Below are 15,780 nucleotides of genomic sequence, written 5' to 3'. Positions count from 1 at the left end.
GACGCTAGATCTGTTTGAGTGTGAGAGAGAACTCGGAGAACCCAAAAAATCTGAATTAAAAAAGAAATGAATTATGTAATTTAATTCCCTTTCAGTGAGTTCATTTGGTACAGTGCATATTGTATGGGATATCAAGGCCCTGTTTATCATGGCTGAAGACCCTGTTAGTCATACTTTTGTGGCGGACTATCTTCTGTTTAACTGCGTAGTATTAAGTATTAGTGTTGATGCTGACATTGCAAAAAATAAATCTTCCATCAGCCTGCAACCCAGGAATATGGCCTCTTTTGGCATGACAAGGACCAGCATACGGCCTGCTTGATTGTCATGTGAACTGTTATGTACATAATGTCATCAGCTCCAGTGTCCAACCCCTGGAATGGTTTAGCATGTTTGTAGAAAGAGTTCTTCCCTTTTCACCAAGACGGGTGCCCCACCATTCCTAGAACCTGTCTTTGGCTTCAACAAAGGAAGGGAGGTGGGGTGAGGGGACGTGGTCACCCCTTGGCCAAACATTTTCTCAAAAGGAGTCCATCGGAAAGCCAGTGGCTAAATCCAATGTTCCCTCATGAGATTTGCCGTTAGCGCTTCGGCCCTTTTGTGGCCAACCATTTGAGCCCATTAGGTCAGTTGATATGAAACTTAGTTCATCCGAAACTGCATTCTTGCACACTTTGGCATCTGTTAGGTGAGTGAATGGTCTTCACCTGAATCCAGGTCACGTCTGATAGTTTCAAGGTTACACAGTCACTAAAGTGGCATATATGCTTAAGGGTAATACTTTTCTTGATAGGTTGCATACCCTGTGTAATGCCCATGCATTACAGATTTACACAGAACCATGAACTGTGTGTAAACATGGGCCCACCTTCTGGGAAATCACCTATGGGCTTCCGGAGGAGGGATTTAGAAACTCAGTGTAGTGAGTGCAGCACTTCATTAAGCCTGACTTTGAACTGATCCAAAAATGGTCCAGAACAGGAGAAGTGTAAGTGAACTGCTCTCTCTGAGGCAGGCCATGGACTGCTCTTTAATGGCACAATATGTCACTCGAAGTGACATGCCCTCACTTGTGCATAACCTTAAATCTTTATACACTTTAAACAGGTGAGTTACATATAAATTCACCACCTATGCAGTCATCAAGAACATGAAAATTAAATATAGATGACACAGCAGTTGTTTTTTTGTACAAGTCTATAAATATGTTTGTATCCATTTAGAAGCTGTGCATTTTAACATGGAGGTCTGTGGGGGCTGTCTCACTTTTGGAGCAAGCCTCAAGTGGCGATTTAAAGAACAACAGTTTTTGGCACTTTCTCATGACCTTTATTTTTTTTCAACCCTGTAGGTTTCTACTTGCATTGTACATTCTGACTGTGTGCTTCTTTGTGACCTACCTTTGGGTTTGGCAGCAACTCTGTGGGGCATCAAATATATCTCATACACTATGTGCTGTCCTGAATTAATTGATGGAAAGGGAACAATATTGTTCAGACTACATCTGCTCTCAAAGGTAGAAGAATTAGGTATACTGAACATACATTCTTCACTTTACAGCTGAGGCTGACAATATATGTGCAGGCGGGGCCACACACATGCCACTGCAGGTTGCCTACCGTAAAGGTGTGAACAGAGATGTCTTGAGAAAAGATGCAAGGGTGCGATATCACGTACAATATTTGTTGTTTCTCATGTTTCTTATTCAGTAAACAAGTTATGATCACAACCTATCATGTCTTCCTGAGAAGGAGTATAGAAAGGAAGAAAGGTGTACTCTTGTCCTACTTCTCTATAGTCAGAGGAGGATATGTTTGAAGTAAAAGCCATAGAGAGACAGGGAAGTGCTCTGGGCCCAAGGGCCAAATGAATCCAGATGTCAGAGCTTGTTCACAAGGTGGAGTCGACTTATACAGTAGTTGTTTTTCCTTGTTTAAAAGTTCAGTCGCTTCTTTTTATTCCATTTTTCCTGGCAGTCTCCCACTCTCTCTTCCCCTTTTCTCCTTTCGTGTTCTTTCTCTGTGTCACTCTCTTGGCAAATAAAAATAAGCTTTTTTAACAAGGACGGAATGTCTTACAGATTCAATGATCCTGTCATAAACCCTCTGAAAGATTTTCATCCAGTTATGGTGCTATTGGAGTGTGTGTGTGTGTGTGTTTTTATTATTATTTCACCTCTCTTGACAAAACTTATTTGCCTTGATGTGTAGACGAGACACTACGCCTCACAGAGAGAAAGATTAAACCATGGTATTTCTGAGCATGATAATTTTATAATAACATTTTGTAATGCTGTGCAACCTAAGTCTATGGTTACATCTTGTGGTGTATATGTCCTGTGGCTGTTGAGCTTCGTGGGCTCGACTGGCAGGCAAGCAGTCAGACCTCACACTAGTACCGACTCTGCAGCATCAGAGACTTGAGAGACAGTGGAGTGGAACTAAAACTGCGTCTTTACAACTGTTCTGCCAATCTTAAGCTTTATTGCTCACCCCTTGGTTTTGAGTTCCTCATTTTGCCACTCCTCCTGGCCTGTTCCTAGTTGGACATCTCTGGAGGATTTTCTGCCAACTTTCAGCCTACAGTCTGACTCTGACTTGTCACCCTTTGCTTTACAGTTATAATCCCTAACAGACCGTGACTTCCATTGCCTGTCTGCTTTATTTATATTGCAGAGTTTTACGCTTTTCCAAACCCATTTCATAGGTTAGCAGCTCTGATCGTGATGATGGCGTTTTCATGTGTGTTACAAATGAGATGTGCCTTTACTGGCTAGTGGGGAGTCCCTGTGTGTCACAGACAGCGGTCATATTAGTGCAGCTGTTGAGGAGGACATGACTGTTGTTATACTTCTGTCTGTGAGCTGGGAGGGGCTGGATACACACAAGCACACTCAAACACACATACACACAATCTTCTGGTAACGATCTCTGGGCTGAAATAGATTCACCATGAAAAGGCACTCTCATAAATTATTATATGTGTTAACACGGAGCAATCTGACTTTTAACAACTTTAGTCCGGAGTATGAATGATATTTTTTATTTTGCTGTTGGTGCCACATGCAGTATTGACAGGCCCTGTAGGCTTGTGCTTATTTTATTCATTTTATGTATAAATGTGTATTTGTATATGTGCAAGCATGCGTGTGCGTGCGTGCGTGTGTGTGTGTGTGTGTGCGTGTGTGTGTGTGTGTGTGTGCGTGTGTGTGTGTGTGTGTGTGTGTGTGTGTGTGTGTGTGTGTGTGTGTGTGTGGTGGCAGTGGGGATATGTGTTTTGGCACCCGCTTTCTCCTGTCTCAGTTTCTGTACAGTTGCTACTGCTCCTCCACATCCTGTCATGCTTTAAAGCTGACATCACACCCCAGAGAAGAGTGTTGCATCCAGTATATGCATACACAAACTCACACACTTATATATATGCACAGAAGAAAATGTATAGAGAGAGACGCTCAGAAAGAGAACCCAGCAAAAGGTTATAATATTAAGTGGATAGGCAGTGAAGGTTATGGAGATGTAAAGGGACGAGTCAGCTGTACAATACAACTAACATGCTATTTACATATGATCATTTTTAGAGAACCCATATTATGATTATTTACAGGTTTAGAATTTTACTTTTGGGGTTTACTGCAATATGTTTATGAGCTTTAATTTTAAAAAAAAAGCACGTTACTTTTTGTCATATTGTACATTGCTACAGCACCTTGTCTAACTGCCTGGTTTAAAAAAAATTCTATTTTAGCTCCTGCCTCTTTAAGGCTCCACTCCTTTAAAGCCCATTCTGCTCTGCTTGGTCAGCTAACCCAACAAAAAATATAACGTTGTTTGTGTTTACTTAACCTTTACTTCTACATCTCCTAGCATAGGCAGAGACATAGCCCCAACAGCAGCGGTGACTCTTGTAAAGAAGTGGACTGCGAGGCAACTGATTATTTTTTCTTCGTGGGCATTATTCAAATGTGTTTTTTGATTATGTAGATAGATAATGCTAGATCAACCTAGTCAGCAAATTAGGCGCTTAAGAACAGTAAGGAGCAGTGTTTTCTGGGGGAGAAAATAACCCCCTTTGGCGGGGAATTTGTGATTTAAAGTTATCAAGACCTATTGCATGCCCAAAAAAGCTGTATCATACTAAAGGAAAGGAAAAAAAAACCCAAACACACAATGTAGGCTCTTAAATTTGCAGTAGAATGTAATAGATATTTACATATTTTCCAAGTAGAGTTGTATTCAACAATAAAACTTGTCAGTGAAATGGGGAATAGACAAAACACAAAAATATGTTGGAATGAAAAATGGCAAAATGAACCCTCTCAGTTTCTCTCTACTCAGTTTTAGTATCTTGCTTTGCAAATGTCTCTTGATTGATATCAGTGGCCCTATGCACTGACACCATTGATTGCTTTACAGCTTCATTAAACCACCCAGAAAAAACAAAAGTGCTTGATGACCTAACTATTTCTAATGTCTGTCGAACACTGTAGAATCTGGAATACACAACATTCGCCAAGGAAAATCCTGAATGATTGAAGTTATCAGCATGCTGTTCCATCTCTTGGTGTAGACAAGCAGAGACAGCCTCTGTAAGACATGCTTATCATGGTAGTGACCTCATACAATGATATCCAAATACATTTCCCAGCCCAGTTATATGGACACACTTAAGCCAATCTTAATTGGGTCTGCATGTGCGTATGAATTTGGAATGTCTTACCATATTATAGCAAGCTTGTAGATTATGTCAGTAATGATTCATCGAAGATTAAAATCAAAACTGTCTTTGTCTGACCTTCGAGTGCTTATTTCTGTTTCTCTTCTGCTCTTCTTGCAGACATGTTCCAGTACCTTCTATCCTTCTCTCAAGGCCACCTGAGTTCATTACTGGAGGGAAGCTACTCATCTCTCTCTCGCCATGCCCTGCCTCATGTAAATCAGCTCTTCTCCTCACTCTCCCTCTACCTCCGTGGGGCCAATGTCTCTGTGGAGGCAGCAGTTCACCAGTTTTTTAACAATATCTTTCCACTTGCGTATACACGGCTTATCAATCCAGGCATTGAAGGAAGCATGATGATGGGCAGTGAAATGAGTGACTGTCTTCGTATGATCAGGCAGGATGTCAACCCCTTTGGGCCTCACCCAGCTGTCATGGCCCAGGAGCTGGCTGGGGCACTGGGAGCTGGACGGCAACTAGGTCTGGCCCTGGAGGAAGGTCTAGAGGTCATGAACGCCACCGAACATGCCAGCCTGAGCAAAGAGTGTGTTAAGGGCCTAGTGAAGATGGTTTACTGCTCCCACTGCAGAGGTTTGACGCTGATCAAACCCTGTGTGGGCTACTGTCTGAATGTAATGCGAGGGTGCTTGGCCAGTGTGTCCGAGCTGGATCAGCCTTGGAGGAGGTATACCAGCTTATTGGAACAACTAACCCAAGCCATGGCTGGGCACCACAGCTTGGAATTAGCCCTGCTCGGGGTCAGGGGCCACGTTAATGAGGCCTTGCTCTATGCACAGCTCCATGGACCACTCATCACTGCCACGGTGAGTACACACTGGTGAAACATTAATTAGAAGTTTAAATGACACATGCAACAGCCTCCAAACCATTTTGTTTAATGTCTTTGTTTTATACATATACTTTGGCAAAGTTTGATGTATTGATTGGAAAGCTTTTGCAGGTTGGTTGTGGGTTATGAGCAGTTTTTTCCACCAGTGCAAAAAAGAAGCCTACACACTACATTAATGTTTGTGCAAAGCTGAAACTATTCAGAGAAAAATAATGTTTATACAAAGAAGAACTTCGGTCTTATTCAAAGAACTACAGGCTGAGCTGAGGCTAGGGGAGCAATTTTCCAAAATGGCAAGACAGCTAAAACTCACCATTGTTGTTTAGTTTCTGACTGTAGAGCAATATTATTTCTCATTGACATTGCTGAAACTTAGACAAGTAATGGATAAAAATGAATGGGGTGCACTTGCATGCTGTGAGTACTACCATATGCCTCACATTATATGTGGTTCTAAGTTAATATTGTTCACAACATGAAGACAGCTTCATGAACAACTGCCAGGCAGTTCATAAAACTAAATACCGCAGTTGAATCTACAGTGAAAATTGCACTTTTGCTTAACAGTTTTGTCTTGGTTTTATATTCTTATCTTCGCAGGAAGAGCTATAGGCTGTAGCGGATAAATGAAAATCAATCTAAAGTTGGCACTTGTGTTTAAATTTAACACACAGTATGGTGACTGTCAAACTAAAGATCAAATCTCTATAATAGTTTCCTCATCTTAAAATATATGGTCGGCCGACAAACATAGTATTATTTATGCGTGAGCTGTAGTTCTGTTTGCATGTCAGTAATTTGCTTTGCCATACCATACAATCACAATTGTCTGTAAATGAAGTACACTGTCATTTTTATTTTTTTTTAAACAATATCCTGCTTTCCCAATACCAAAATTACAAGGTGGAGGTATGTATGTGGGTGTAAGGTAATGTGAGTCATAAATCAAGGAGCAAAGGATGGTTAATGGAGATTTATGCACAACATCAAGAGGGACATAACTCAAGTCTGTCATGCATGGCAATATTTCACCTCCCTCTTCTTAAATGTCACGCATTGTTGTCAGCTCAGTGTAGGTGTATTCGGTGTGTTTAGAACACCCGAAATTGTGTATCCTCCTGGACATGAGTTGGAGAGTTGTGTACCTCATGCATCCACAACCTTCACAATATTTGGCACTAGGGTGCAGTTGGTTTCAATCACATTTTTAATATGTGTGCAAAGCTCCTTTCACACTTGTAGCCCTTGCTGTTTATCTGATAGCATCTGAACATGTTGGCTCCATGCCTAAATGAGCGACATGTTCACTTTTCTGTAAAGGTCACGACAGCAATTTAAATAGTTTGAACCTAGTAACATTTCCATGTCACTTTCAGCATCGCACAAGTCTGAACTGCTTGCAGTCACAATGACAGATAGGCATGTTCAAACCACATACTTTGAGCTGTGTGAAGTAATGGAAAGGGCTTTTTCCACATTTCATTCCAAATATTGGTCCAAAAACATCACAGAAGACACAGTTTGCCAAAAACCATAAATTACCTTTCCAGGTCGCTCTAGTGTCGCTCTATACTTTCTCATCTATTGCAAACAGAAATGTCCAATAAAGTAAAACTTTATTCCAAAAGAGACTGAACAGGTCAGATTAATGAGGCTTAGCAATAATGAATGTAATGTGGGTTTTGAAAAATGTCAACAGATGCTGAAATTTACATTTTTGCTTCCAGTTGTTTCAAGGAGAGAGTTGCACAGAGTTGCACAGCTATAGTAACATGATTATGTGCCTGTAATTATAAAATTTTCCCTGATCTGATGAGATAGAATTGACCAGCATCCAACACTGTGTACTTATTCTTCACTTCAAGCAGGTGAGCTATCAGGCACAAAGTCACAACTCATAAACTGCAGTTAAATCATTTGTTAAAATGCAGTCATCCTGAGGTTGACTCCTGAGTCCCATCACAGCTGTTGGTCAGTAACAGTCACATTATCATCATGTATGGACAGAATTTGCAGTGTTTAGGATATCATAAATAAACTAGACTGTTAGTTTCATTGGAATTTTGGTAAGGTTGCTTTTCACTTCGATTTAGTCATTTGTTTCTTAGTTTGTTATTGACATCACACATCACATGATGCACGGTGTGCATGACAAATATATCACACATACCTCGCTCCTCTCTCCATTGTTTCAGTTGATATGTCAGAATTTCGCCAAAATGAATGGAGATAAAAATGACTAATGTCTGGATAAAGGAATGCTGCCACTTTAACAGATTGATGATTGACATATCCAATGTCTGAAACGGGCCTAAGTTTGCTTGCTGTTTTCCCCACAACGGGGCTAGAACTGTTGTGACAAATTTATAGTGGGCGTAATGTCCAAGCTCTTAGTAAATTAAACTTCAATTTGGCCTTATTGTTTGACTTAATGTACAGTTGCAATCTATTGTAGTGACTAATGTGTTCACACTGCAAGGCAAAAGTGTGCTGACCTGGGTTACTTAAAGGAGCAGATTAGCTTTGCCTACATTTCCTTAACCAAAAGATCTGGAGCATTTTCTACACTGAATGCACAGAGACAAAACTAATCCCTTTACCCAAGACCTGGCAGGCAAACAAGCAGGCAAAGTTATGGAGCATTACTCCCTGTATTGTGATTAAATTACTGAAATTTAAGTTGTAAGGCCTTGCATTATTCATCACTGAAAAAAGTAATCACATTACTGCACTGTGCTGTAATGTATGTTTACCAAACACTGTACTGCCAGACATTCCCCAAAACATACTGTATCTTAGCTTTTGAAACTTCAAGCAAAAGCACCTACTTTTCAGAACTAAATTTTCAGATAACATCGTTAGTGTGTTGCCTGCTAATATGCGTCTGCAATGGAAACTCATGATCATTCAATTCACTCTATTTGTGCTATCTTTTCTCATTATTTTGTAAAAACAGATTACAATGCGGTGTCATTATTTTCACTGTTTGTCCAGCAAGATTGGTTCCAACACCACTGCTTGTGAATCTCAACTTCTCATTAACACAGTGTCACATTAGGACACAATCAGCATTCAAAAATGAAGTCACTTTGACAAAAGATGTACATGATGGGTTCACAGAGAGCAGATTATCTTTGTCAAGCAAGGTTTAGTAGTCCCTATAAGTACATTTTCTTAGTGTACCAGAATGAACTGAATCAGGGTTTGTCTGGAAGATAGGAAAAACACTTTTAATATGTACAGCATTTCTGGTGGAAAATACACTAACATTAAAAAGAAAGTCATTTGTAGTTAATGGGCTTTAACGTGTGAAACCACAGGCAGGCTTTTTCAAAGTTGTAAAGGAACATTGTGGTGCCTTAAGGATTCTACGTTAAGCATTTACATAAAGCTCATACTTCCAAATACATAGAAACATACTGTATACACTCATGCACACTCAGACTGAAGAGTTGGTTGCCAGGCTTAAAGACTGACCTAATACAGCTATGCTGAGAGAGACCCAGCTTGTATTTCGTGTGTGTGTATGCCTGCTTGGTATTCATAGGGTGGCAGGCATGCCCAGAGCAGAGATCCCAGCATAGGGACAAGTGGGACAGAACTGAAAGGGTTCCAGCTAGGCCATAGAAACTAGACCTAGCCAGCTGGAAAAAAAAGAAAAAGGTCCAAAAGAATTGTTGCTCGAAAAGGAGGTGGGCCTGAGTCAGACGCTGGTGGCTCCCGTTTTCTGTGCTTTCACATGCTTCCGGCCAACATTTACCCAAGCTGGAGTAGAAACATGAACATCTACGTACATTCACTGTACTTAAGCAGACACACACACAGAGATTCCTTCATTTTTTGGTGAGATGAAGGCTAAAACAAACCACATCAGTTCTGTGAGGGAGCCATTCAGATGTACTTGTTAATCCAACATGAATCCATGCAATTTTTTGTTCAGAAAAACATGTTTGTACTGAAGTCCTGAATGTATAAATGGTTGATGAGAGGTGAAAAACAGATGCACACACAAGCTAACACATAGATGTATTGCCATGTATTACACACAACCCACGGCTTACTTTTAATGAGTGTTTTTTCGCAAATCCTCAGTTGCCTCTTATGGAAAACTCTCACCAAGGCATAGCTACTGTGCCATTGTAGCAATCTTCACTCTTACACAAGTTTCAAACCGCTGTTTTTGACTATTTTCTTATTTTATCTTTGGCATTGCAAGCATCGTATTGCGTGCTTAACTTACTGTTGATTTTTTATAACGTATTCTGTATGTGAAGTCGAGCACAAAGAAGTAACTCTGTTTTCTGCCCAGTCAGAGTATTATGTGGGGTTGTTATTAAAGGAATTATTGTGACTGTGTGGTTTTATACTGGGATGTTATCCCAAACCATTTTGTGGTTGCGCTCTCTCACTTTGTGAACTGCAGACTACACAGTCTCCACTATATGTAGCTATACGTCATAGGGTTGGAAATGGGTCACAACACATATACTGTACATACACACACACACACACACATGCACAGACATACACTCTCAGCTCTGTGTGCAGGTATTAAGTTTGTAGTCCTGTAAGGACCCTAGGATAGGTTCTGTTTTAACACATTCCTGCTCTTACTGAGATGGAGCGTGAACGTGGAAAGGGAAGTGGTTATGGATATTGGGGGAGCTTGGGGCTGAATTATGTTGAGTAGACATAATTAAGAGAAAACTGGAAAATATCCAGTAAAAGTGGCAACTCTTATAGGGCCTCGGTGCAAATGGTAGCTCCACTTTTTTTTAGTGAGGGTTTCTCCCTCTGAATGCTGCTGTGTTAAATTCATCTTAAAGTTTCTCTCTCCAGAGTCAGCTGTGCTTTAGAGGCCACAGACTGCTGTTTATTGACATGGCCATAAAAATGATATGGCTCATTTGACCTGCAGGGAAACTTTATATCTCCTACTTGCTAAAGATGGGAAGACTCGGGTAAATCTTTACACAGAGAAGCATGTATTCTCTCACACTTTCATTCAGTCATTCCGTTTGCTCACTAAGCTCTTTATAGTCGCCTTATAAGAAAATGGTAACTGTTCAGATTAAAGCCGTTTATATGCAGGTCTACCTTATGCACTTGTTGGTTTTACCCCACCTTCTCATTACAGTCTTATGGAGGAATGATAATAGTAGCTTGGGTATTTAGATAATGGAAACAAGGGCCAGTGGGACGATTGGAAGGTTTCCATTCACCATGGCGACACTTCAATGACTGCAGCAGTTTACTTTGGAAGCACTTTTTCTTTTACTATAGCCACAATATAATGTAGGAATATCACTAGTGTGAAAACTTTATTATTCATAGTTTAACTTATATTGGGTAACATGATAAATAACATGCTCAAGTATGTATGTATGCACTGTTTTTTAATACTCAATTCATTTGTTTATATATTTAAAAAAAAGATTCACATAATATAAGCAAAGATTTGAGAAAACTGGCACACTGACAAAGTTCCTTTTGAATAGTTGTCATTTTTTATGGAAAACACTGTCAAATTGAATAAAGATAATTCATATAATTGCAGATGTGGCATGAGATATGCTGATGTTTAGTAGTCTAACAGATATTTTAAACTTTAATCACAATTAATTGATATAATAATTCAATTTACAACCAAGCAAGAGTCAGAAGTAAGATATCTAATCTAGTTAAACTAAAAAAGAACAATAAGTGAGGCCTTTTCAGACATGTACTCCTTTTCATTAATTTAACGACATCCGAAGACGTCTGCTCTCTGTCCGAATAAGCACCGTGGTCACTTTTCCATAAAAGTCACCTTACTAGGTCGAACATAGTAACTGTCTCCACATGTAGGTACCAATATTGTTTCAAAAACATCACAGAGCACAAAAAACTTGGCATGCTAAAGTTTGTGTGGGTTTTTAACAAAATGTTAACAGCAGCAGAAATTAAGTTAGTTCCTTCAGGTCTTTCCCCTGAGTTTATTACATACCTGCAGCATCATCCATCTGAGAATCTACTAAACAAGAGAGTTGTGCACATTTACACTCATGGAATAACAGGAGTAATTTAATTACTTACAAATAATCCCACACATGGAGACATGATCAGTCAGTATACAACTGCAGGTTACATTATGTACTTTTCCTCACTGAAGTCGATTGAGTTGTCAGACATAGTTTATAAGCTACAGTTTAATCGTTTGTTACAAGGAAGTGGTTCTCAAATTAGTTCTCAGATTAGAGTCCTGAGTTCCATCACAGCTGTTGGGATTTTGTTATTTTGCTGTTGGTAAAATAGTGGCTGGTGTCTTCACACATGGATGAAATTTTTTGTGTTTAAGCCCACAGAGATATGCATCACACGTGTGAAAAGTGCTTAAGTGTTGAGAGACTAAGAGAAAGACCGATACATTTATTTTTTAACTTGTTGCAGAAAATAATTCTGAAGGTAATCTTATATAAAATGATTCACTGCACAAGCTTAGGGATTATATACAGTTCCTGTATCTAACATTTCAGACTGCTAGCAGAATGATTGCTGACACAAAATGCGCACATGACCAATCTACAGGCTTAACCCATCTTTCTAAGTTGTGTGCGCCTTTGGCACTGGGTCTAACCCTCAAGCTGACTGACTGACTTACTCAGCAGTCCATTAGCTAATGATGGTGGGTGCAGCGTGTTTTTTTTCCTCAGCCATTCTCACACATTTTTTCTGCTCTCGGCTTCCCCCTTTCAGTCTTTGCCTTACTGTGATATGCTGATAATATGCAGCAGCCTTCTACACCACAAAAACCTCCCACATTTCTTCTCAAAAGTGTAGTTTTTTGGGAAATAGTCATGTGATTGATTGCTTGCCCATTAAAATTGGATCGAACACAAAGAGGTTGTCCTTGGTATGTTGTTTTTTCTCTGTGACCCATGGCTTGGATTTTTGGAATCATATAATTTGAGAAATCATGTAATTTTATAGATATGCACTTGATTATATGCTGATGAAATGTTCACACAAGGAAGATTAGATGGTGTGGGGTTTTCCCTTAAAGTCTGAGGTCTGCTTCTCCGATGGAGTATTTCACGCTGAAATAACAGGAGAGAAACGGAGAGATGATGAGAAAAACAAATATTTAAAAGCAGAAAAATAGATTGATGTTGTCGTTTATGAGGCTAATAAATAAATCAACAAAGCTAGCGTCCATAGGGCTTTACTACATTGGCCACAGTCTGTTACTCCTCCAGTCCCCTTGATTTGGGCAATAAATGGTGGCAGAGAAAATCATATTGTTTCATTAGTGGTTCTCACACTTCCATTCCACAAGTGTATCAAATGTCATGTTGGGTTAGCCTGGTGAGCACCTTTAGTATGCATGATTATATCATGAAGCAGCTGCTGTGAAGTTAACATAAATGCCTACTGCATCTGTGTTATGATTTTAGTGGTACAGCAACAACTGGTTCGTTGGTAGGCTTCAGATGAACACATGGACTCAAGCTTATTTTCTTTTCATGTACCTGTATGTTCCACTGTATTGCAGACACAGACTAGATGAACTCACTTGACCTTCCTCTGTCTCTTTCTCTTGCCCTCTATCCTCTGTCTCTATATTTAACACCACTTGAATCCACTGAGACGTCTTGGCACATTTTGTGTCAGTAATTCTCGTAAATTTATCTACAAAGATGGGCAAATGTTGTCAACAGACTCCACAGCAACAGTCATATTTACAGGAAAAACCCAGCATCTAATTTTTAGATCATCTGTGAGTGATTTAATCAGGGTAAACAAGGCTCAGTGTGGAGAGAAGAACTCAGTGTGCTCTTTACTGATTGGAATCTGAAGGACTTTTTCCTGTGATATACGAGCGACTGCATCTCTGTTTAATTAGCACTGACATCATTCGGATAAGAGAGAGAAAAAGACAGGGAGGGGAGAACTGATTGACAGAGACAGAGAAAGATTTATACAAAGTGATTTAGAAAGAATGAAGAGAGACCTTAAAAGATGGCAATGAAGAACTGTCAGAGACAAAAGGGGAAGCAAAAAAAGGGGTTGTAAAACCCCTGTTTTCAGTCCAGGAGTGGAAAGCTGTCACAGTCATTTTGCTGTATTAGTGGGAGGGTTGTTGTAGCGAGATGTTTTCAGTAAGACAGGCTGACTGTTTAAAAAAAATGGTATAAAGCCACAACACACTATCCTATCATTTCATTGAATGGATCCAAACCCATAAAATGATGATGTTTGCTTTCTTTTGTATTCAATAATTAATCTGTTAAATATGAATTTTCTTTTTGCAGTTCATCTAACAGAAGCAGCTGCCTTTGTTGTTGTTTTCATTCAAATGGCCCCATATTGTGCCCCTTTGCAGCAAATTAATGAAAGTCTCACATGTCCCCAGAATGTGTCTTTCATTTTTTAACTCCAAGTACTGCAGATTGTTCATTTCAACACGACCTTACAACCCCTTATTTTAACCTTGTCCTAAATGGGCTGTTTCATTGTATGTAGCTGTAAATACATGTAATCTGTTGCTGTCCACACCCCCTTCAGGAAGAAGACTCTCTCTGTGTCTACATCAGTTGACCTTACAGGAACACTTAGACTTTAACTGTAAAACTTTCTGTTGCTTCCACCAGTCTCTGCGATCATTTCACATGAAAATACAACTGATTCTTACCCGCTCTGTTTTTAGCTAAGGCATATGTTAAATCTGTCTTACAGCTTCCACCATTTCCTCAGATTTGAAATTTTCGCAGAGCTCTGACTGGTGGGCGTACAGTCAACACTAAGGATTTTCCATTAGATGTGATGACACTGCCATAAGAAACAGAAGTAATCCACTTGGTATTCAGTTCCTTAGATGCTATGTGTGCATGAAGACTCTTGTGTTTACTCTTGCATGGTGGAGACATTTCTGTGTTAGCAGAAGCTGCTCTGAAAGTAAAGAAACCTGGCAAACTATGAGGATGACTCATCTCAGAAGCAGCGCACATTGAAGAAGCAGGATTTTACAAATTTTTACCATGACAATTATTTGTTCCTCACTTTCTACTTACCCACTAGACAAATTTCTGATGGGCTTGTAAATCTAGGAAGCCATCGATTTAAGAGAGAGCTAGAGGAATAGTAGTAGTGACAATAATTTTAGCCTCACAGCTTTTATTTTACATCACCAAGTTTTTAAGACAAACAAAATACAATAAAAATTGATTTTCACCACAAGGGACCTTTAGTCAATGCCTGCTTTATGGTCATAAGCATTAACCATAAGTGTTACTTCACACATTATAGAATGAACATTGTTAGAGGTTAATACATCACCTTAACATTTTCAGATAACTGTAATCAAATCTGGGCTGCACAGTGGCGTAGTGGTTAGCACTTTCGCCTTGCAGCAAGAAGATCCCTGGTTCGCGTCCCGGCTTTCCCGGGATCTTTCTGCATGGAGTTTGCATGTTCTCCCTGTGCATGCGTGGGTTCTCTCCGGGTACTCCGGCTTCCTCCCACAGTCCAAAAATATGCTGAGGTTAATTGATTATTCTAAATTGCCCGTAGGTGTGAATGTGAGAGTGCTTGTTTGTCTTTGTATGTAGCCCTGCGACAGACTGGCGACCTGTCTAGGGTGTCCCCTGCCTTCACCTGAGTCAGCTGGGATAGGCTCCAGCCCCCCCCGCGACCCTAGTGAGGATTAAGCGGTGTATAGATGATGGATGGATGTAATCAAATCTTTAATAACCACAAACTCAGTCTCGCTTACTTTCAGTTTCTCACAACTGACCATGTTATTTATTGCTCGCAATGTTCTGCCATCATTATAAATAGCAATTTTCCAAACTTCATGAAATACTTCTGCCATCTTTGTGCATTAAGCATTGTATAATCTCAGTGCTAGACTAGAATTCCTAAACTAAAAGCATGTGCTGTTCTCTTTCTCATCTTTTACACCTAAAAGGTTGCCACAAATCAGTTACTGATGAACAGTCTCATTAAAAATTAAAAATGAGACCAGAAGAGAGACTTTCTTCACTGCCTAACATTAATTAAAGCTATGACTTATAACTTATAGAAAGAAGTTCTAAGTCTAATGAAGGTGTTCTTTACCTGAAACATCATTTCAGTCTCTTCAGTGAGTGCAAAGAGGAAAAGATCGTAGACAGGCACACTATTAGATCTGTTAGACTATTTCTTTTTGGAACATTTGATCCAGTTTTCATTCATGTGTG

The 15,780-nt window shown here is 39.7% G+C and overlaps 1 protein-coding gene across 2 annotated transcripts in view; it reads left to right on the top strand.

Annotated features, from left to right (window-relative positions):
* Nucleotides 1-15,780, top strand: part of gpc5c (glypican 5c) — a 103,566-nt gene that overhangs the window by 20,609 nt on the left and 67,177 nt on the right. For both annotated transcript variants that reach the window (XM_035951141.2, XM_023276519.3), the window contains exon 3: nucleotides 4,834-5,537. In XM_035951141.2, coding sequence (XP_035807034.2) covers nucleotides 4,834-5,537 — 704 coding nt within the window. The remainder of the gene's footprint in view (nucleotides 1-4,833; nucleotides 5,538-15,780) is intronic.

This window comes from Amphiprion ocellaris, chromosome 10, assembly GCF_022539595.1.
Source record: "Amphiprion ocellaris isolate individual 3 ecotype Okinawa chromosome 10, ASM2253959v1, whole genome shotgun sequence".
NCBI classification, from domain to species: domain Eukaryota; kingdom Metazoa; phylum Chordata; class Actinopteri; family Pomacentridae; genus Amphiprion; species Amphiprion ocellaris.
This window is presented reverse-complemented; position numbering and strand designations above follow the sequence as displayed.